The 24236-nt window shown below is 39.5% G+C and overlaps 1 protein-coding gene across 1 annotated transcript; it reads left to right on the forward strand.

Moving 5' to 3' along the window:
* The first annotated feature begins 286 nt into the window (after positions 1-286).
* SUDS3 (SDS3 homolog, SIN3A corepressor complex component) lies at positions 287-23585 on the forward strand. The gene is made up of 12 exons (XM_059827677.1): positions 287-452; positions 2311-2380; positions 3289-3344; positions 3740-3811; positions 6135-6154; positions 6727-6883; positions 10095-10190; positions 12153-12214; positions 13149-13170; positions 13914-14019; positions 18196-18280; positions 21530-23585. Exons 1-12 carry the CDS (start codon positions 287-289, stop codon positions 21626-21628), a joined length of 1011 nt encoding a protein of 336 aa, XP_059683660.1. The 3' UTR covers positions 21629-23585.
* Positions 23586-24236: the final 651 nt, after the last annotated feature.

The following is a 24236-nucleotide window of genomic DNA, read 5'->3' on the forward strand; positions in this document are numbered from 1 at the left end:
GCAAAGCCCCTTCCCCCCCATAAACCCCTTGAAGAGTAAAGCCCGGCAGCGGGAGCGGTTTAAGCCTTGGCCTACGCTACCGGCGGGGCCGGGACTCGAACCCGCGGCCCGCCACCAGTCTCCGCCCCCAAGGACCCCCCCGTAGGTTCCCGCCGCCGTCGCCGGGCGGAGGCGCTCCGTCAGCGGGCCGGCCGGCCGGAAGCGGAAGTGGTGGCGCGGGCCCTGGCGCTGTTGCCGAGCGCCGGGCGGAGGCGCGGGCCCGCGGCGGCGGCTGCGTCCCGTCGCTATGAGCGCGGCCGGGCTGGTCTCTGCCACGCCGCCGGCCCCCGCTCCGCCTGGGGCGCCCGCCACCGCCATGCCCCCCGGTCCCGAGTACTACGAGGAGGAGGAGCTGGAGAGCGCCGAGGAGGAGGACGGCGAGCGGAGCGCTCGAGCCCGCGACTCTGATGAGGGTCGGTAGCGCGGCGGGCTGGGCCGGAGGGGGGCCGGGGGGGCCTTTGGTGCCCTGGGAGAGTGGGGAGTGAGGCGGGGGGAGAAGCGGAGGCGCCTGGGACTCATGGGGGTCGGGGGGGGGGCTCTCACCGGGGTGGCGGATTGAAGAAGGGGACGGCTCTGGGCAGGTGCGCTGGGGAGGTGGGCGAGAGTGTCCGGGAAAGGAAGGCTCGGGTCGGGCTTGGTGGGGAAGTGGTCTGGAGCAGCCAGAAAACGTGAAGAAAACAAGGGCCTATTCGATTGCTGGGGTTCCCTGTGGAAGAGTAGAAAAGCGAAGCCGATGGAGAGGTGGAAGTGAAGTGGTTTCCCAGGTGAAGAAGAAGCAGCGAGGAAAGTGAGATAATCCCCGCTGAGGAGGTGGGATTGAGCGTATGGGACGACAGGGTAAAAATAGTGGAGAAATCTGGTGCGTGAGGCTTGGTTATATTTCTGTGGTGTGAAGGGGCAAGAGGGAAGAAGGCATTTAAGGTAGAAGAAAGTGTGGACAGAAGTAAGGGGCTGCGAGAGGATGTTCAAGGAAAGAGGGGTTTTGTAGAAGGACCGGGAAAGCGGTGGAGAAGGGGAAATGGAAGTAAAACCCGGAGTGTTCTGGGGTGTAGGCTCCATAAAATAATAAGGGGGATGCAGAATGACCCTTTGCCAGTGCCTGTTGCTCCATCAGCGAGAGTCCTCCATCATGTCTGGTACGTTCATGAATGAGGTGCCAGAGCCAAACCTGTAAATCCTTACAAAGGATGACAGTGTACAGGTCAGTGTGGGGCTCTCCGTGGCTGCACACAAGTAAACTTGAGCATGGAAGTCCTTTATGGGGACCTAGACATCTAAATGTTTTTCAGTTAAAACTTTTTGATTTATCTTTGATGTGTTGAATATTATCTTAATACATGTAAGCTTAAAGCATTTGTTCATAGTTTAACAAAAATCTGAGAAAGGTTTGATTTAGGGGACTGGTGCCCCCCCATCCACACATAGGAATGTAACTGTGATTTAGGCTTTACAGCTGTACCCTGCCTACCACAACTCCAGCCTGGAGACACTGACCTCTCCTTGGCGAGGAAAGGTAATTAATTGTTGGCTACCCATGTCTTATAAATAGAAGCATGAAAAGGCATAGCAGAAAACTAGCAGTCCCATACTGGTTTAATTTGTTTATATTATCTATTCATAAAATTGGGGCTATCTTTATGGTAGTGCTGGTCTTTGTTACGTATAAATATTGAAGTACTTCTGTGCAACGTATAGCTGAGAAGTCAAGTTCAGATCACAGCAAGTAACTTTGTTATCTTTAGTGAGACCTTTGTGGTCAACCCTAACAGCATCTAGTCATAGTATTTTTGGTTTGGGTTGTTTCAGGTCAAGATGCAGAACCAGTTACAGCTGTTTCAATATACTGTATGGAAGACAATGACTATGTCATGGGTGAAACTATAGGAAGATGTCTGTGAAATGTTTTTCAGAGTCTTTAGACTGTTTCTAGCTTATCTTTGTATATGTGGGCATTAATGTACAACCTGTTGTCTTAAACTGGAAAGAAATTACCAGAGTAGCTGAAGGTGAGGTTGTTTAGACTTGATGTAAGCTTCATTGCAAAACTACCAGAGGATTTACGTAGGTTAACTTGCAGTTGCAGGAAAGAGAGGTGGTTCATTTCACTTTGAATTCATCTTTCTAGAGGCCTATCTGGTTGTGTATTTGAGCTTAAATTGCCTGAGGTTGGAGGGTTTGTTTGTTTCTTTCTTTGTTTTTAAATAATTTACTACTACTTTTTTTAAAATACTTCTTTAGTTTTAACAAGTCATCATTCTTTACCTCATTTAGACACTGAGGATGCCAGTGAAACTGATCTGGCAAAACACGAGGAAGAGGACTTTGTAGAAATGAAAGAACAGTAAGTAGCGCATTCTAATAAAAAATTATGTCATGTTCTGTTTATTTGGGTTTGTTTTTTTGCAGTGAGTCCATATACTTGTATTTCTTCTCTCCTCAGTTACTTTCTCTGTTCTATATGTATTCAAGAAACTAAGTGCTGCTACTGTTGTGAACAAAGAAATAACTACGAGTTTCTGGGAACAGCTGAGTTTTGCTGCAAATGAATCCTGCTGCAGACAGATCTGTTAGATAAAATAAAGGATCTATTTTATATAAGCCAAGCAAAAAGCAAGATGTTTATTAGAACCCCTTAAACAATAGAATGCTAGTCCTGTCCAGGAAGACAGGTTTTTTTGAGACTTGAAATAGTTTCCCTTGATGTTTAGGTCTATTTGCAGTATTTTGTGTTCTGGCTTACCGGCAGAGACTTGCTTTTATGCAGGTCAGGAAGACTTGGCCTGTGGGAAACCGCAGATATGTGAGAGAGGAAACACAAGTTTGCAACAACACCAGGAATAGACTTTGGGGTTTTTTTTATAATGTCAAAATCTATGTGAGGAGATGTGAGGAGACTAATATACAAATATTAAGACTTGACAGAGTGGCAGAATGGTTCTGTTTTAAAGTTTCTGGCATTTGTAGAGCTAAAAAAAAAAATTCCTATTTAATAATATTTAATAATCCTGAACTGTTCCCAAAATAATTGGTTTGGGTACATTGTAAAACCAATGGGGTAGCAGGGTTTTTTGACAGAATGATAACCTTTCATTTGAGTAATATTCCTTTAGTTGTTGTTTGTTTCCTGAAGTTCTTCTGAAAAGGTTTTTAATTCCGTGTAAACGCATTGTAACCTACCTAAACAGATGGTGAAATAAATGATGTATGTTTGTTTTTCAAAGTAAAGTTGCATGCTCTCAATCTTTTCAGGATGTATCAGGACAAACTGGCATCTCTGAAGAGGCAATTACAACAATTGCAGGAAGGTAAGCTTTGAAAAGGGTAGCTTTTTTTTCTAAACAATTTTCAGCACTTTTCAAAGGTTATAGAAGGATGAGGGTTTTGAAAGACGTAAGCGGCATCCTTCACTGAAAGTTGGCTCTCAGTCATGCTGCTGAGTGAAAAACGTCAGCCACTTTCCATCCTTTTTCCCTCTAAACACTTGTCGTTGAGCCTCTATGTACTAAAGCATTTCTTGAAAGGAGTAGTCAGCTTTCTGAAGAAACAGGGAATGTGCTTATCAAAATAAGCAAACTAGAAGTGTAGTTTTCTGATTGCAGACATTAGTATTTGTGTTTCAAGTGGTGTGTGGCTCCTTGAGAAAATTTAATACTTGGAAAAAATGAAATTCCAGTGGGAATCCACAATTTATTTCAACCAGGTACTCTTCAGGAATATCAGAAAAGAATGAAAAAGTTGGACCAGCAGTACAAAGAAAGGATACGAAATGCAGGTAAGATGAGTTTCTTTCGAAGATGCTGCATACAACTTAATGTGTTTTATAACACCTGAAGAAAAATAATGGTAATTCTGTCCTTTAAAGAAAAGGAACTTGCTGGAGCAAGGGGTTCTTCTGTTTCTGAGGGTATAGTGTAGGTTTTTTTGAGAGTGCGTGAAGCATGATGGGATTTATCTCGATTTTTTTTCTTTTCTCCTTCATTGACATTGTTTGACTGTTTACTAAACACCAATAAACAGGTTTAGTTTTCATTTGTGTGCAAAAGTGCAAGTAAAAAAAATTGTTTCATTTTTATCTGGCACCGTGCCTAACCTACAGTCTCCCACTTTAGCTTGTTCTATTGTGCAACTTGTCTGAAACCTTCAGGTGCTCTGTTTCTTTTAGTTGGCAGGAATGGAAAGTTAGGACTACATGCTTTCCCAAAGATCTGTTTTGTGCCCTGGAACAATGAATACAGAGGGTGTGCTGCTGTAACTGTTACTCTGTGTAGCTGTGATGCTGAATGGGCTGCCTGTGCTTTGTGTTCTGGTGCTCTGTTTCAGGAGTGAAGGGCCGAGTTAATTTTTAAAGTGCCTAGCTCTCAGCCCTTCTGGGTAGCCTTTATTGTGTTACTGCAGAGAAATGGCTTGGAAATCAGATCCATTTGCTTGCCCTCCCTCTTGTTTGTTCTCTTTCCAGTAGGTTCTTATCTTGGAGACTGAAGCAGGGCCTTTTATAGAAGCCATTATGTGGAAATAGGAAATGTAGCTGTTTTACCTTTAGAAAAGTTGGATGAATCCTGTTAATACCTAGGCAGTTACTCTGGGAAATATGACAGAGAGGCAGTGGCAGTTGTATAATGGCTAACGTACTCCAACCTTTGAATAGTATAAATTGTATCTTTCTAAAAGCGGTTGGGATGGTAAAGGATTTGCTTGAGGAATTTAAGTGAATTGAACTACTTCTCGTTAAGAGGGATCTGTCTTCTGAGATGAATTTCATGTACAGTAGAGCTGCATTCTAGTAATATTGGGTTGTTTTGATAAAATTAAGACTAACTGCAAACTTATATTTCTGGCTGGCGAAGTACCAGTGCTGCAGCAACATATTTCTTCCACATGAGGGCAGATGGTGATAACTTTCAATTTTATGAATAAAAAAAAAAAAAAATCCAATGCCTCGTACTACAGGAAGAACAGTCTTTTATGTTTATCCTTCCCATGTTGAGGGTTTGGGGTTGTGGGTTTTTTTTGAGAGTTTGCAGATATTAAAGAAACAGTTTAGATTTACCTGTATTTGATTACCCCCATAATACTGCTTCTGTGCTCAATTGGTGGAGCCCTTTGCAAACAACAGGTTTGATTTTAGTGGGCCATTGTCATCTTTGATTTCTGTTTTGTTGTTTTTTAAAATTATTTAAAAAAAAGAGACACAGTAGTACAGTGTTGCTACTGCAGTCTTCTCCAAAACTTATTTGAAGCTTGTGATCTTTACAGAAGTTTTTACTATTTCAAGTATTGCCAAAGCTTAATATGCTGGTGGAATATGGTGACTTGAGGACTGATCAGGTGCCTTAGACGGCTTTTCTTGCCACTACCTTGAGTAAAAACTTTGTTTTGGGTTTTATGTCCTCCAGGAAACACAAGAAGGGTCCCATCCTGCTTGATTTCAAGTTGTTAGGAATTGCACAAACATCAGTAGCAGGACTGTTTCACACCCAGAGATCCATTTACCTCATCCATAGGTCTGACTTGAACTAATCATTGCCATGTGTTAGAACTTAACCTTCAGTGATACATAACAATTTCCTTGTTTTCTTGGGCATAAACAGCCTGAAATCAGACACAAGTGAGTTGAGTAGATGACTCTTCTAACAGCTGTGGAACTATTTCTGAATGAGTCATTGCTGAAGTTCATGAAGATGGCTTAAACTGTGAATTTTGTCAGCTATATGTTCAGCTACATGTTTCAAGCTTCTATCTGGGAAGTTCGTATCTAGTATCAATTGATTGTAATTAAACTGGAAGAAAGATGGACTACATGCTTAGTTCTGCTGGGAATAGTAGCTGAACTGAATAGTATGGAATACTGCTGTGTAAGCTTTGCAAATCTGCTTGACGATCTGTAGAAAACTTCAATTAACAATGTATTTTTGTGGAATTTTTTCATAGTTACTGTATTTTCAGTGTAAACCTGTGAAGTGAGAGTAGAGGTTGGATGAGTACATACACTATTTAGTTCACTGTCTCTCTTGGCTGCAATATTCAATGACTTAAAATGTTATGGAAGTAATTTTTTGCATCTTTGAAGATAATAAATCAAGTCTTTCTTCTTTCAGAACTGTTCCTCCAGTTGGAAGTAAGTACTCTTAATTTGTCATAATATATATTAACTAGATGGAAGAGGTATAAACCTCCTGTGTCATCAACTAGTACTTGTGCTTGTTTTCCCAGAAGGCTTAAAGAGATTTTCTTCCTCTAGCTAGCATTATTACACTTGAGATGTAGTACAGCCTACTGTTGGTATTACTTCAGGTAAATTCTGGACTTTGTCATTAAAATAGAATTAAAAGAAATATTTGCTCTTGGGCTGCTGTATGCTGGCTGTGCATTTGGCTTGTTTAAAAAGCTTGTTTAAGGTGGTAAATGATAGTGCTGTTTATAAATCTGAAGAGCTCTCTCGTAGAGACTTGATAAGGTATGCAACATGAAAATGTTTTTTAAAAATAATTCTTTTGCCAATATAGTACTGCTTGCTTAGTAATTTTTAGATGGCTTTTGTTGATTATTAATATTGATAATCTTTAGAACATGCTACTGTTCTGAACTGAAAAGCTAATCAATCCAGCAGCTAAAATAAGCTGCTGTGATAGCGTTAACTTGAGTCATTGGTTCCTTAGTTAACCTTTTTGTTCTTTTGGTTTTCATTAGACAGATCAGGTGGAAAAAAATTACGTCAAGGAAAAGAAGGCAGCAGCAAAGGAGTTTGAAGATAAGAAAATTGAGCTTAAGGAAAATTTGATTGCAGAGTTGGAAGAGAAAAAGAAGATGATTGAGAATGAAAAGCTAACCATGGAATTAACAGGAGGTAAAACCAAGATAGGCATCTGTCATTTGTCTTATCCACTTTGCTACTGCTTAGAAAAAGATATAAAGATAGCAGTGTGGGTTTATACAGACAGCTAGTGTGAAGGCTTTGAAACTTTCCAAATGCCAACAGATGTAGAACACAAATCAGTGGTCTTTTAATGGCGAAAGCAGTTCATAATAAAATTCAGTGACCTGAATTGCTAACAAGTGAATCCGGACGGTGTCAGTGAAGCAGCAGAGTGGATAGGCTTTCTTATATGTAGGGTAAGGGACTTCTTTAGTGCCTGTGATTTGGCGATAAAACTATTGAGATATGCCGCAACATTCACCTCACTGGTGGTGCCAGGTTGTAAGCTGTGTCCTTTTTTCTCCAGTAATAGGTGGTCAAGAAGTTGAAGAAAGGCAAACAATAAAGGTTGAAATATGCTACTTAAAGCCAGAATAGATTTGTGAGCTACGTTTGTGTCCAGACTCTGGAAAATGGACATTAAATGGGCAGATTTCTTTCATGAGGCCAGTTGGTACCCTTGGTGCCTTGGCAATGCTCTTTGCCGTAATTGAGGCAGTGGAGCTAAGCAGAGGGATAATTAGCCTCCTTCACAAATTGCGTTGCTGTGATACTGAACCAAAGTCTGATTTGATTCTCTTTTTAAGAGTAACTGTCTCACTCTGTGAACAGATAATGTTGGTTGCGTTGCTGAGGCCTGTCCATGAGTTAGACCTTTTATGTCTCTCTTGCATAGTATCTACAGAAGTTATGTAAGCTAATAATTTAATTAGTGTTCAGAAATGAGAATTAAAACGTGTTTGGACATACTCAAGAGTGCTTTTGGCTTTGTACAAACTGTTAGGGCTGATCTGGTCTGGAAAACAGCTTGGGCTGTGCTGTTTCCATTTTCTCTTTTTTAAATTATGAAGTCTGGTCTGATCTTACAAACTGTGCCGTAGCCTTAACTTTCCTGTTGTTATCCTATGCCTATGTCTGTTCACTGCTAAGTTGGAATACAGTACTAATCTTGTAAGCAGATTTTCATTAGTGGATCAGGATCTGACTAGATCTTACCTTTGGAAATCTGCATACCAATGTTCTAGGAGTCTGAAGGAATCCAGGGAGACTGAGGAGGGATAAAAAGAAGTATTTAGTAGTCTGATTTGGGGACGAGATTAATCCTCTTCAGGGAAATGTGTCCCCCTGTTGTTGTGTGTCCTGAAGAGATGAGCTGTTTCATCAAATACAACTCTAGGAAAAGGCATGTAAGTAACTGTAGAGAAGAGATCCGTTCTGTGTTTATCTCATTCCTTCCAGACTAGCAGAAATGCAACATGAGTTCTTCAAGTAACAGATTTTGTTGTGAACATGTGCTGGAGGCTAAGAAATGAGAGTACTGGAACTGATGTGGACTCAATGGTTTTTAAAACCTGTGGAAGTTCAGCCTATACAAGGATGCAAGTTAGCAACCTGATGAATAGGCTCATCTGTGAGTGCTCGGAGTGTTGCAGGTTCGCTAGGTTGCAGTAATTGCCTCCTGTTCTGGAGCATTGTGTAGTGTCGTTCATAACTATTAAGCCTCATGCAAGACTGTGTTTCAGGTTAAATTTGTTGGTGCTTTAGCAGCTCTTCAAAACTTCCTTTATGAAGTTTTCATTAGTCTCTCAAATCTTGAAGTTCTTCAAATGTTTAACAGTAAATGTAAGACTCTCAAACTGTTTTTTTTTTTCTGAAAACTTGTTTGGTGCTGACTTGTCACAATTTTAAGATACAGGATGCTAAGATAGAGAAGAAAACTCATCGCTGCCTTATTCACATTTTAAGCAATATAGATAACTCTGTGACAACTCATTTGAAACTAATTTTTAAAAAGGAGAAAAAGCCTTGTCAACTTGGTTGCATATCACCTTGAGTAAGTGCTTCAAACCCCTCTTCTGAGGGGTAAATCGGTCTTAACAAATGAGAAGAATGGCTTACATTCAACACTGTAAGTTACGTTTTTAATGTCTGCAGGGCTATTATTGTTCAGAGTTTTTCAAATTCAGCCTTGAATCCTAGAGATAAGGTTTCCTTTGGCATACACTCAGTGAGTGGCAGTTCATATGGTTTTTTTTAAAACTTTCGTCGTCATATTTGTTCCCTCGATGTGCAGCATGGTCATCCTTGTTCACCCTTGAGACAAGGAGAAAAGTAATTTGCTGTATTTTGAACATGCATAGTTGCTCAAGCTTTTAGTGTCTAGAGGGAGCCAAAGAGGCTTCATAGACTTAAGTGCTACCGAGGATGTGATTCAGGTGTACTTAAAGATGAGCGAATAATTATCAGCACATAAGGGAGGTGAGATGATGTGTTTAGCATTTAAGTTGTGGTCTCTTGGTTGCCAGTTCAAGGTATCTTCATAAATTAAGGAATGATTTGTGAGAGTTTGACTAAAGTAGTTCAGTTAAGACTACCTGTAGGTATTAGGGCAAACTGTAATTTCAGATAATTACTTGGTGGTGAGACTTGTGTTTCAATTTTAAACAGATTTTTTTCCTTTTCCCCAGTGCATATGCTACAATTTATTTCCTGTCAACTGCTGTTCGGCATGTTATTAATTAGGTTCATTTCATTAATCATAATTTGAAACATTTTTAGATAATCTGAATTTAAATACTGTTTGTGTTTAAAATTACTCCAGCAGACTTGTATCAGTCTTGAATGCAATAATTATCCGTATTCCTTTTGACAAAGCTATTTTTCCAGCTTGAAGACAAGAAAGAGAGCAGTTGATTTGTAGCTGGTGTTTTACATGCTATTAACTATCCGAGTTTTGTTAGCAAAGAACTCCATGAACTTCACCTGTTAAATGATCTGTTCAAAAGCAGATAGCATTAGCATTAAAGAAATTTGCCTTGAATCCTTGTAGCATCATTGTGCTTGTTATCTGTACCTGAAGGAGCTGTAAAATGCCCCCAAAACAACTGTGCCACTTCCAGCCAACGAAAGCTGTAACCATGGCATTGCAACGCTGTAACTGAACAGTGACCTAGTATGGAAGAGAACTTGTATTCACTGTCAGCAGTTCCAGCTTGGATGCTGGAAGCTATCACAAAAAAAAATATCCAGTTTTCTATATGAAAGAGGAAAGATTATTTTCCTTGTGCCCTGTGTAGAAAGCTGCTGCTTCTTAATCCTTTCCCTCTGGTCTTATCAGCTCTCCAACTTCATTACTCTACAGATTCAATGGAAGTGAAGCCTATTATGACAAGGAAACTGAGGCGACGACCAAATGATCCAGTTCCTATCCCAGACAAGAGGAGGAAACCTGCCCCTGATATCCTTTTACGGAGTCATTGGAGGGCTATTGTATTTGAGGGTAGCATGCTATCTGCATCTGTGTTGTTTTGTACAGGAAGGAAAATGAAATGGGGTGCTAGGATCAGATTTTAATCTAGGAAATACTGAAGTACAATTTGTCATGTATAAAGTGTAATAAATTAATATAGCACAACCAGTCTTCGGAGGTCCCTCGGTATCCTAACTTAAAGTTCACAGTGTTGTCAGATAACTTGATTTTTTTTTTTGTCAGTGAGAATAGTTTGAATTCTTCAGGCAATTTTTTTCACAAAGGAAAAACTTTAAAAGAACATTACATATAAATGCTGAGGTAATTGATTCCGTAGATAGTAAATGGCTTTTTACGTGAGCCAAAGCTTTTCTTATTTCAAGATGTGACAAAACATTTGCCAGAAAGATCATATTTGTCGTATCAAACTAGTTTTTCCATTTCTGATAAAGGCTTCAGATATCTGATCCAGAGGGATGCATAGCAAAAGCAAGGAGTGCTAGATTTGTTCGTTGAATAAAAAAAAAAATTTAAAATCCATCTTGTTTTTATATATCATGAGAGAGAAAAACATGTATATGTAATCCTTCTCTTCTGTCTTATTGCATGTTTCTTATAATTAAAATGTTCCTTGGCTTCTGGAAGTACGTTTTTAGCTCTTCTGTGATGATAGGCACTTTTTCTATTTGTATATTAAATTCACCTGGAAAGAAAGGCAATGATATTTGCTTTGCAGAGGCTTATTATTAGCTTCCAAACTTGTATGGCTTAAATCAGATTAAAAAAAACTATCTTGTGACTTCTGAGTTCTTCACGTTTTCTGAAGGCAATATCAAACCTTGAACTTAAGAGTTGAACTTGAGAGTTCATGCAGGATGGTCACAAGCATCTCCAATTTTAATTAACCTCTTTCTGGTTGGAGATTCTGTTCAGTCTTTCAGGAAAAAATATCTATTTATTAGTGCCCCTATCTCATTCAAAATAAATGAGTTTCATAGTGAACATGACCTATTAATTGAGCATGATACAGCAGCTGCAATGTGAAACTCTATCTGCCTTTCCTCACTGGGGAGAGGATTGAAGTCCAGCAGAACAAAATCCTTAAAATGCAGCCTAGCAATTTTTAACTTTAGTTTAATGCTTTGAATACTTTTGACTTAACAGCTGTTTCGAGGAAACACTAGATTAAAGCTGGAGAGAGGGTCCTCTGCTTTGGGTATTGTTTTCCTGCTGTGTACTTAAGTTTTTCTTGTGTGGAAATGACCAAGGAGAAAAGGGAAGTAGGGAGATGCAATTGTGAAACTACACAAAATGACAGCGGGGTTCTAATAAGGCTAAAATACACTATCTTCTGTGTTCTGAGATTTTGGGGCTTGTTTTCAGGTGAATGGTAGGCTCTTATTTATCCTCATCCACACAAGGATTTGTTTTCTGCCTCTGGCTTTATTTTCTCATTCTTTTTTGTTTTTTTTTTTTGTGGGGCTTTCCCCTCTTCTCCCTATCTCTCTATTCCTGCTTAATGAGTTGCAAAATAATGAGGTTTTTTTCCTAGGTTTGGGTGGGATTTGGCTTTATTGTACAAAATCTGAAGCGAGTCCATTGTGTTTCAGCTCCCAGATTTTCATCTCTCGTTTCTGTAGAGCGCAAACACTTAAAACGCTAGCGCTTGATGCCTCCATGAAGTAAATGTCAATCCACTAAAGGTTTTTCATTGATGGTTATGTCTGAATAAGTTAAAATGATTTTGTACTCTGTTTGCTGCTAAATATGAGGCTCTGTGGGGGTGGACTTGTATTAATTCATGTGACAAAAAAAGCTCAAATATGACACTAAAATCTTATGCAGCTTTACAGAAACCTTTTGGCTTATGTTTAGTCAAGTGAAATATCATTGACATTTAATTTTTAGCTTTGCTTGTCAAGAGCTTATGGGAACCTTAATTCTGGATACCTCAGCTAAATTATTTGTTGACTGATGAGCAAATAATGGAGGACCTGAGAACACTGAATAAGGTAGGGATTATTGCTTGGTTTGTAGGGATTATTGCTTGGTTTGTATTTCTTTGTTTTAAAGAGAAAGCTAATGCTTTCCCCTGAAGAGAACAGAGCTCTCTCCTTTATGTTCTTTTTTGAGGTGTGGGACTATTTCATCCCGGTAGGCTTTCTGAAGTAACACAATGGAAGATTTTGCAAGATGGTATCTCCTCCCTTTTATTTTAATAGGTTTAATTAACCTAATTAAAATTACTGTCATCTAAAAATGTAACCTTTTGTCTGAACCAAGTGATGAGCTATCTTGAGGAGTTTCTTTCTTCCTCCGCACAGCTGAACAGATATTAGCATGTCTTCTGTGAGATCACAGGCTGCCTCTGTTTTAGACCTTAATGTGGGGTGGTGTTTTTTAGTTGGTTTTTTTTGATCCCCACTGTCACAATACTTCAGCAAACTGGATAGGGTGCAGTGTGTATGTTTATAGTTTTTCAAGACTTGATTGCCCTGTTGCTTTCTTGCTAAACACTTTAAGGTTTATCTAATCTCTTACAATAGAGGCTGCTCAGTAAGGCTTTTGAGGATGGTAGTGGAGCGTGGTTTTTGTGCCAGCTGTTGAGGTGTCTCTAATGATTTATCTCCTGCATTTTGTGTACCCTGAGAAACGTTGGATCATGTTAAATATAGTGTGTTAGATGGGTTTGGTTTTGACTTGTTTTAGTGGATTATCTGAATGCTCTGAAGTTCAGTTTGTAGACCTTTTGTATCATGATACTGATTATCTACACCTTTTGGCTGTTTATAGCATGCTGTTCTGGTTATGTGTTATGTCACGTAACAGTATGTTTAAAAAAAGAACCATGTAGAGTATTGAAAGTAAGGCTGTCTGAAATTATTACTGCAGACTTCTATGGTTCATGTCAGATCTCTAACGCTGCTTTGCTCTCTTTCCGTATAGCTTAAATCACCCAAGAGACCAGGTGAGTTAACAGTTGCATTGGAACTTGTTCACAGTCATGCTGTTTTGAGCAGAGAATTATATTGTAGACTTTTTGACTGTATAATTGCTGACTGTGTAATTTGACTGTATAATTGTTTTGACTGTGTAATTGCTGTTCTTTGCGTAGCTGCTGTGGCGAATGAGTGCTGTGTGGAGTCTCTTCATCTGTTCTGAAGTTTGTCAGGGATGGGAAGGGAAGCATACGCATCTTTGGTGGCTGAAACATTTGGGCATGGGACAATCTAACTGTAAAGAGGTTTTTCCATTATATTCAGATGTATCTGGGCAGCTTACCTGTTTGTCAGGTAGATGGAGGGATTGAGAGCTTACGGTTTTATGCCTTTAGCTCTCTAGATGTGTCTGTCCAGTTTATTTCAAGACAGAGTGGTACTAACTTGCCTAAGTAATTCTGACCCTATTTAACTATTTACTATAGATTAGAATTAAAAGAAAATGAAGGACATATTGTCTATCATCTACCTATCAATGTTTTTCAGATAAGTATTGTATTTCAGTGAATATTATCATTTATATACTCAAGGCAGAAGTTGAATTATTCATCCCAATAGAGAATATTTTTTTGATGGAAATTTGAGTTTGTAGCTTTCTGTACTTGTTATTTCTGCTTAATATGACCTTATCAGTTGCAATTCTGCAGTCAGATGTGCTACTGTGCAGTGGACACATGCTGGTCTTTAAACACAGTCTCTATCCTGTTCTCAGCCTCTCCCTCCTCTCCCGAACACCTCCCAGCTACGCCAGCAGAGTCTCCAGCACAGCGCTTTGAAGCCCGGATAGAAGATGGAAAACTCTATTATGATAAGAGATGGTAAGCCCTGGTAAACTTCTGTTTTAATCAGCCTGAGTGTTGTGTAGTGAGGAGACAAAGACTGCAGAGAGAAATTGCTTTGATAAAAGAATTTCAGGACAAAAATGGTTTGGAGCAGAGGTTAGCCTCTTCCTCCAAGGGCTAATCATTGCGACTTCGGTAAATCAGAAGTGATAATGGAGTGTTTAGACCTTGTAGACTTTCAGGAGTAACTATTTGCTCGGATAAAAGGAGACTTAAATCTTTTCCATGAAGTCAGTGATGCACACTGTGACACTCGGGAAACATTTTTGTCAAACCTAATGTTAAGTAAGAGAGCCACCAGCAGACGCGGTGTGATGTAGTTGTGAAACTGGTCAGCTAGGATACAGATACGCTGATTGCAGGTATACTGGTGTCGGCAGTATTCCCAGTCCTGGTGTTCAGTGTTGCAGAACACTAGCCCATCATTCCACAGGGTGGCGGACAAAATGTTGTGCACCAGATGAGCAGAATGAAAAATGTTTCTAATATATCCAAATGACCTTTAAAGATCAAACCCACGCAGGAGAAGCAACTTCAGAATTGCTGATTGGGTTTAGCTCTGTTAAGTTTTATGGGCGTATAGCTGTGCAAGCCTCAGAAAACGCAAGGAAAATATTAAATTCTGCAGAGAAATCTTAGTAGTCTTAAACTTAATCCATGAGACATGCAAAACTGGATAATCAGGGGGCCAATCTAGTACTCCTTGAGCAGAAAGCAATTTCCAAGTCGTATGCTTATTTGTTGCCTACTTTAGTGTTCTGGTGGCTCAAAATAACAAGTGACGAGGTTGTAATTTTATCATGGAAAATGATAGGTGTGAAGGTTGTTTTCTAAACAGCAGCCATCTTGTATGGTTGGTCAGTTTTTCATTCTGCTAGTCTTCTGACTGACGGTTTATCGAGGGTTCAATGTATACAACTCGGATAAAAGCTGCTGCCTGGAGCTTAAACTTCTGTGAAGCATAAAGCAGGCATGAACTGAACAGGCTACTTGTCATTGCACAAATTCAAGGAGTTCCTTTTTTGCTTTCATAATTTTTTTGTGTAAAGTGACTATTCTCTGGGGTATATTTGGATGAGTAAACTGTTCTTCAGAATTTTTAAGCATGTGCAGTACTGTAAAGTGTTGCATAAGTTTTTAAAAAAAAAAAAAAAGGAAAGATGGAATCTGAAGTAATCTGTCAGTAAAGCTCCCACCAGATTTAAACCTGGGAGAGCTTCTGTGAGCCCAGATGAATCCCTCAAAAGCACAAGCTCTTTCTGAGAAGTACCTAGTTGGAACACAAAACACTAACAGGTATTTTCATCTTGCTGAATTCAGTTGTCGGGGGGGGGGGGGGGGGGGTGTCTCACTGTCAGGAATTCCAGCTGTTGCCTTTCCTGTCTTCCTTGTTCTTATGGTGTTTTAAGATAAGTATTTTACATTTTTTGGCTGTAATAATCCTGCTTAGATCTTTTGATTGATAGTAATAGTACTTGTACAAAGTAGCTGGTATTATAATGAAGTAGCTCTTGATAGTGGGAGGGTAATTTTTGCTAAGGTGTATTAAGGCTGTAGTTGCTGGCATGCACCAGAAATAATAAAACTGACAGCTCAGGAGTGACTACTTTCTCTGTTTCCTGACAGCAGCCAGGAAGGACCATTATCTCAAAAATAGTTACTGTTTAAGGCTAGTAATGGACTCCCTAAGGTCTTGCAGAGACATTTCATGAACATGTCTCCAAAGTGGAGACTTTGTGTAGGGAGTTTCAGATGGATGTGAAATTAGACTTCAGGTTTTTATCATCAGTCAATTTTTTGTTCCATGCCCTCCCCTGCCCCGTCAGAACCTAAAATACACTTCACCGTAAAACAACTATCTTTTTGCTTTTAGCTTTGTCTGCATACAATAATGCAGAGTGATTTCTTTCAATGTTCTGATGGAGGGAGATGCAGTTGAAAATCACAGCCTTTCAGCAAAATATTTTGTAGCAGAAAGTGGAATTGTTTCTGCTTACCTCACCTGTCAGTATTGTGGTGTATTTTACCTACTGCAAGAGTTGTTTGGCACTTTCCTTCTCTTGAAAGCCAACTTAAAATTCAATTGCATTTTTCATCTGAAGTATTTTCCTCAGTTCTAACCCTCTGTTCCCCTGTGGGTATATAAACTCAGTAAAAGGCTGAGACATGAACGTATAATAGAGACGTACCAGGCTACTCTGCCTTCAGCTGACCTGTTGCTCTGTGTCCATGGAGCTTGAGACAGTTGAGACAACTCTTCAATGAAAAAGTGCTGAACTAACTTGTTACCTTGCCTTTTCTGTGCACAGTTAACCTACATTTACTGATGGACAGTAACTTGTGATGTGAAATCCAGGAGCTGAAGCCAGCTTGGTGTGTGGCATTAGCTTTGGAATTCACTGATAATCAAAAATTAGAGGAAACAGCTTTGAGTGGAAAAATTATTTCATTATCTGTGCCTGCACAGATAATGACTTGAGAGTTGTCCTTTGTTGGTGGTATCTTCTGCACTCGTAAACTTGTGCACTGATTCTGTCAAGATCGTGAATTCTCCTTGCATAAGCAGTCATAGCATGGCATGGTAGGACACTGCTGGACTGATTTTTATGTCATGTCTTAGTGAGGTCTGATTTGTCGTAGCTTACACTGTTCCTTTATATCAATTCATGATCATCTGGGCTCAGTGAACTGAGATTTTTGGCTGAGATCGTTGCTGCTATTACATTGTCCTGGAACCCACTGACATCCTTTCTGTTAAAATGAGGGAGAAAAGAATAATGGGTGGGCACAAGTGTCTAAAGGTTGCAGAATTTGGTGTGGCTTTTTTATTACCTCACTCAGCCCGTTGGTAATTAGTACATTCGGAAGGCTGAAAGCTGACACTATCATTCCTGTTACTGGCAAGCAGTGTAAAAATTCTGAGTACATGAGCCGGGAGGAAGAGATTATGGAATAAACTATTGGAAGACTTCCGTATTTACAGTGTGGTTATTGTAGAAATAACTGTAAAGATTATGCAAATCCATGCATCTTGACAAATGACTGTCAGCCAATCAGACTGCACGGAGTTGCATACTGAGTAGTTACTGAGGCAGTCTCTGTGCAGTGATTCTGCAATTTGGATTGCTCAGTTAAATATGAAGCACATCATGATTAGGGTAAAGGTGGAAATATAGTTATGCTTTTGTAACTATAAAGCATTTTGGTGCTCTCTTGAATAAGATTATTTACTTCAAATAATCTGTTTCAGTGTAATTAGTTCTGCCTGCGGAACTCTCCTAGGCAGAATAAACAGAAACTGGAGAGTTTTGTCTAGCACACTTTGCAGCACTTCCCAGAAACATGGTCTACGAAGAAGGCAAGACCATGAAGTCAAGCAATTCAGAGTTAGGAATTTCAGAGTTTTTACTTTGTTTTATACAAAATGCACTAAGAAAAATATATAACATGACTAAAATATGATTTAAAAGGGAAAAAAAAATATGCTTAGACACAGCCTCCCTATGGCAAGTGTATACAGCTTCTTGCAGAGTCAGTTGCCCATCACTTACCGTTTTGGGTATTTTCACAAAATAAAACAGTATTAGAAATTTGAGGTCTCTGTTTAAACACTGCATAGATTGCACTGATGGAGTACAATTTACTTGGTGGTGGTGGTGCACTAGGAACTTTGTATGGGGGAATGTGAATAACTTTTGAGTATCTGTGATTTGCTCTGTCACATTTATCAGGCATAATATCAGGTTGCCTTCTAAAATCCATCCTGGGTCTGAAATGCGAAAGGCTAGTTTGATTAACTCTTGAAACATGGGCTTATTGTCAATCCGTGTACTCCTGTCTTGTGGCTTGGTGCCCTGCCCTTCCTTCTTTCAGATGTGAAATCTGTTTTCAGTAATCTGCTTATAGAATTGAATGTGAATTGAGAGCTTCGTGAGTTTCAAAGCATCATTTAAATGCAAAGTGTGTGTGTAGAATCAGACCACCCGCTATGTTGTGAAGATGGGAAAGTGGTGTGGAAAGAAAGACAGACTTCATATTGAGTTTATCCAAATGTAGAACCCTAGCTTTATCAACCTTATTACTGTTTCTTTTCTCAGTCTTTGGACAGCTAATGGCTTCATGTGTTTCCTTTTATTTATTTTGTTTTTGCAGGTACCACAAGAGCCAGGCTATTTACCTGGAGTCTAAAGAGAACACTAAGATCAGCTGTGTGATCAGTTCTGTGGGCGCCAACGAGGTAGTAGCCTGGTTTGTTTTTCGTGGGAGCGGGGAAAGGCGTGGGTCAGTGTAGGCAGGCAGACAGCTGTCTAGTAGGGGCTAAGAGAAAATCAGTATTACGTGCAGAAAAGATGGGGAGAAGTGACGTTGCATCTCATTGGCACTACATTCATAAGTTCCACTTCCATTATTTCAAGAGCTTACATACAGTTATTATTAATGCAAAATTTAAAAAAAGAACCCCCTTGGGAATCCAGAAGAGGATGAGGAAAAACTTTGTCACCAAATTTAGTTGTTGTTAGAGGAGAAAATTCTTCCTGCTAGCCTGAGTACATGTGTTGTGAAGTAAGCTGGCAGCATTCATCACCTACCTGGGAGATGGGGCAGACGAGTCATTTGTCTGAGGCAATTTCCTTGTGGCTAATGATTAAGGCTTAGAGAAGCAGGTGAAGAGAGGTGTGTGCCTAAGATTGATGTGAATCTTGCTGCAAAATAAGCTTAGTGCTCAAGCAGTGCATCAGTTGGGCGAAGGGAGCAGTTTATTCTTTGATTGCAGATTCCAGGCACTTCAAGGAAAGAAATTACAGACTTGAATGCACTTCTCTTCAATTAGCCAATAAAGTAACTTTAATTTGTTTTGCCAGCTAAGGGGAAATATTTTATTTTCAACAAAATGAGTTGCATATGGGATACACTTTGTATCACAACTGTTCTCCTTGCAATAACAGTTGTTACGCTCAACGGTTGGTTATTTAGATAAAGTAGGAGTAGCATGCTAATGGGTGCGTTAAAAATACAGTGCTGCTAATTTGATTAAAGTTATTACTGTTAACTTAAAACATTAAAACTCAATCTTTTGGGAGCATCTTACCTGAAACCTGAAGGAAATGTGATCTGTTAATTATTATTGCATGAATTCCACTTTAAAGTGAGACAATAGGTTTCATTTTGGTTTTGTGGGGTTTTTTTGAGAGAGGCTGGGGAGGAGGCTTGGCACTTGTTTGCCCTGTGATGGTTCGTTACAACAGTATAAAGCCAAGGGAGATATACTTAAGAGAATACTGAAATGGGAAGGTGTACTTTTAGGAGTACAGTGTGCACGTCTTGGATTTCATCACATGTTCAAAAGCATGGTTGCCAAGCTATGATTTTACTGGTTCCTACTTTAATTTAGAAGCTGGAAGGCAGACCTGGGTTTGATGTCTCTAATTGTCAACTGGAGTCAAAAGGTGGTAGCATTTCTAAAGGAAGTCAAGTTATTCAGAGAAAGTTTTCCAAAAATATTTGCACAGTGTGTCTCCCCACCAGCATTTCCATTAATGCTTGAAGTGAAAAGACGTAGCTAAGAAATGTCAGCGAAATTATGGCATACAGTTGCCTTCTGGTGGCTGGGGAAAGGAAGTAGTTAACAGTGTATCAGAGGCATCTTTGTTCATATGAAGGTCTAAAGCTGTTTTCTTAAACTGGATTTGAATTTTGTAATTGGCTATGGGCCCCTCCAGCTCAGAGCTTGAGCTATGAGTATCCCTCTTAAAAAACAAATAAACCAAAAAAACTCTTCCAAGGCCCAAATTCTTTAAAACTTGGTGATGTGTTTAGATCTAAACAGAATATATTTCTATTACTTTTGATGTGATTTCCTTGGAAACTGTGAATCAAGTACTGCATTGGTGGAAATCATTGGCCAAGTGTGTGGAACCAATTCAATCATTTGCCTTTTGACAACAATAAACTCTTCAGTACTTGCAGGAAAGGTTTTGGTTTTTATTCCCGTGAGTTTATTCAGCAATCTCAGTTTGGGAGTTGAAAAAAAGGGGGAAGCTTATTTTTCTTTTACAGTCTAGGAATAAAAGAAATTCAGATATGGATTTGGTTGTTTCTATTCATCTCCTTCAGTTCTTTAGAATTAATAGATGTTATCTTCTGATTGCAAAATACATTATATGACTAAAACATCAGTTTTAAGTTCAGTATATGTCTTGATGCTTTTCTTTTTCTGAACTGTGGCACATTTTAGTATTAATAAGTAATTTCACTGTTGTGGTCACTTAAAATTGAATTTTACTTTTCCTCCAAATGGAACTTAAAGCAGTTAACTTTAGCAAAACTAACATATCATTCCATCTTATTGTGATAGACTGTAAAACTGTACATGTTTGTTGTTCTGTATGGTTGCTCAGAGTTTGTAGATACAAGAATTCTTTTGGTTAGTAAAACATACCAGATTCTTGAAATGTTGCAGTAGAGGAATTATTATCGACGAAGGTGGATTCTAATTTCTCTAGGGAAATAACTGAAGTACAAATGCAGGCAAATATTAAATTTATTTGATATTGAGGACTTCTGCTAGTAAAGTCAATTTATAATTAAAATAGAGTTAAATCAATCTGTTGTGCCAGGCCTCTAGCTTATGATACCCCAAAAAAAAATTTTGGATAAATTGCATGCACACTAACTTTACAGTCCTTTGCAGTAGGCAATACTGGACTTGTGTCCTAAAATACTCTACTACTAAGAGCTGGATTCTCTTATTTTCCATGCATTTATTTAAATATGTTTAAATGCATTAGAATGATAAAATGCAGAGGAGATTTGCTCAGATTTGGTTTTTAAAGTACAGGTATTTAGGTCTAAACTTCTTGAAAGTGATTTTTATTTTTTTAAAAATTCTGAGTGGCTGCCTCCATGGAAGCAATTTGTCCTTTGAAACATACTGAATATCGGCAAGTTTTGGGAATTCTTCCATGCAGGTGTTTGAAAAAGAGGCCCTTTTATCTTCAGATACAATTTATTTAATACATTGTGAGAGATGCTTCACTGAACAAAATCAGAATAAGCTTTTCATTTGACTAATAGTTACTCATCTGGACAAATCCCAGGACAGGTAATTTTATGATCTGTGGATCTAGAGAGACTTATTCTTGATTAGGTAAAGCTTAATGCCAGAGTTCTGTTGCGAATTGTAGCAGAAGGAAACTTGCTTTCCTAATGATGCTCGGAAAGAGTAATTTTTCTTGATGAGTGTTTTGAGCAGGAAGTTAAGGTGGTAAAGTTAGAAACCTTATTTCGTTTTCTACTCAGGTTGCAAATGCCTAATATGGGGAGGGAGAAGGGCTTAGGATAAATCATCTGTGCACCCTGACTAACAGAGATGTTCGGATCTGACTATAAGAATACCTGGACTTGCTTGTCTGCGTATTGCTTACTGTGGCTTTTCCCTTTTTCTCCCCAATATATCTCCCTGCCCCTTTCTTTTTTTCTTTCGCAGATCTGGGTGAGGAAAACGAGTGACAGCACAAAGATGAGAATCTATCTGGGACAGCTGCAGCGAGGTGTTTTTGTGATTCGTCGACGATCAGCTGCATGACTGTATGCTCTTCCTTGGTCTTTTTTTTTTTACGGATAGACAAATGTCTAATAGGGAATGGCAGTCTGTTCACTCATCTTAGCAGCAGAGAACACTGTCATGACCTCTTAAGAGACAGTTTGTGGCTGGCCACATAATCCCCAGTAGTCCTTAAATCTTTAGTGATACCCAAACACTTCCCTGGACTATTTCTGGATTTTACATCGAGCTTCTGTATGCTTTCTTTATATTTTGGGTGACTATTTAAGAAGACTTTGCATCATACTTTTTTCATCGTTGTTTCATGGTGCATAGATGGGACTTGTATGTTGAAAACAATGTAACATTTATGTTTTGAGTCAGACCAGTGGAAGAAGCATTGCTTGTCAAGACCTGAGGTTATTAATTCTTTTTGGTTTTGTTTTCCTGCAAGGCTCAGGATGTTGGGCAAAAGGAGATGAATCTTGCCAGCTTTCAGCTGCAGCTGAGAGATGCATCTGTAATACCTGGTATACATCAGCTTTATTGGATGAACTGTTTAAAGACTTGAGCACCGAGGCTTTTTTTAGGAAAGCGTGAACAGCTTAGAAACTGCTGAAAATCCAGTTGATTTTAATGTAGTTAAGCAGTCATGCCTGGTTAGTCAGAAGCTTCCATTTCTCTTAACATTAAAAAACCCTTCAATGAAGAAGCAAAGAGTATGTCTGTTTGCTGAAGTTGCTTACCTGAAATAGAGGGATGAGTATAAACCAAAGGATTAATTAACTGGACTTCGCAGCTAGTGAGACTATATGAACTATATGTATGAGTATAATCACTCGTACATGTAGAGAGGCGAAAGGTAAATTTCACTTTCTTTACCGATGCTCAGAGTAACAGGTTATGCTGGAATCCTGCTGACAGGAGATACTGAATCTGTTGTATCTTCCAAAGAAGCCTGGTACAGAGTAGGAAGCAGCATTGACGTGCTTTTAGTGTATAGCCAAAACCTTTGTTCCCTAAAATGTCATGCGAAGGTTTCCCTTTGAAGGGTGTTTTAATTGCTGGAGATGACACTGGGTTTCTACACTTGCTCTCCAGTAGCACAAGTGAAAATGCTCAAGTGGTGATATTAATGTATTCCCTTCCAAGATGTTTAAAGATCTGACTCTGGCATTCCTTTATTATTCTCAGTCTTCTGCTGATGGGTGAAACCACCAATACCATGTGCGACTGCATTGGCATGAACTACACAGTGCACTGGCAATGCTGTCAGATCTTTGCCTTCTGTGCAAAAGAACTTTGTGCTCCTTTTGATTACTGGACAAACAGTTGTAATTTCTGCTTTTATCAATATCTGTCACTTTGAGGCATCTTTTTGGTTTTGCTTTTGAACTGCCTTCTTGTTCAGCATCAGTTGAGCCTTTCATATCTGGATAAATGGAGTATTTTAAATAACTGTTTCCATTTGTTTTACTTAACTGCAGTTGGGTGGCAGTCACATCCCAATAACTGATGTGTGTACATGGATCTGGGAGTGGAGTGTTATGGCCGAGTTTCTGATGTGTTGCCTTTGTGGCTGAGACCCCTTACCTATTTTTACTGTGTTTTTAGAGTTTCAACTGGATCTGGAGCTTTGGCGAGGAAAGGAGAGGGTGTCTGTTTCCCACCCCTTGAAAATGTGCCATCTTTGCTGCAGCGTTAGTCAGGTGGAAAGCAGCAAGCTGTATTTTGTCAAGTTAAAAGCATACTTAATATAACCTAGCATTCTCTGCACGTGTGACAGGTTTTTTAATAAGGTGATGATGTACCAAACAGGATTTGTCACTGAGCCTTAAAAAAAAAAAAAAAATCATAGTTCTTGTAATAAAAAGTCCTAAGTAAATAGCAGAATTTATTTCCTACCTATATCATTTTATCAGTAGATATGTTTGTGGAAATAGCTGGGAACTTTGGTTCAATTTTGGGGAGATAGCTTGCCAGCCTGCTAACAGCAGGTGATCTCTCTACTGCTGTGATGTTATCTGTTTTGGGGTAACTTTAAAGGTATTGGTAGAAGTGTGGAAGTGCAGCAGCTCTCTTGGAGCCAGGTGTGGTATAGGTGCGCATTGTGTAAGCTTAATTATATAGCTTCAACACCACATCTTACTCCGAGTCGACAAGATCTGCTCACCATCCCTATTCCTTGGCAGAAGTGGGGCAAGAATAGCTGCTCTCGCAGCCAAAAGCCTGTCTTTCCATCAGCTGTGGTCTTAGATTGCGGGGGGTAGGGAGGGGGGTGGTGGGTGTGATGGGATGGGACACACATTTCTAGTTCACGCCCTAATCAGAATTTGAAGAGACTTCTGGAAGCGAATACCTGTGGCACTGTTCCACCATTTCCCTCTTCTGTAACCTCCCGGTGAACACTCAACTGTGCTGAGAAAGTTGCTGTTATCGTAAGGAGTCATCTTGTGGTGTTGCAGGTAATCAAGGAGTGTAGCCTTGGACTGCAAGTTGTAGTGGTGAAAAACAAACTTAAGAAAGAATGAGGATGGTGAGCAGTCAGGGTGGGAAGGAAGAAATTTAAGTGTACTGTTGTATTGACTGGGGAGATGGGTAACGTAAACTGATCCTGATTCAGGGCAGTGCTTCAGCACGAAGTTGCCAA

This window comes from Gavia stellata, chromosome 21, assembly GCF_030936135.1.
Source record: "Gavia stellata isolate bGavSte3 chromosome 21, bGavSte3.hap2, whole genome shotgun sequence".
Lineage (NCBI taxonomy): Eukaryota > Metazoa > Chordata > Aves > Gaviiformes > Gaviidae > Gavia > Gavia stellata.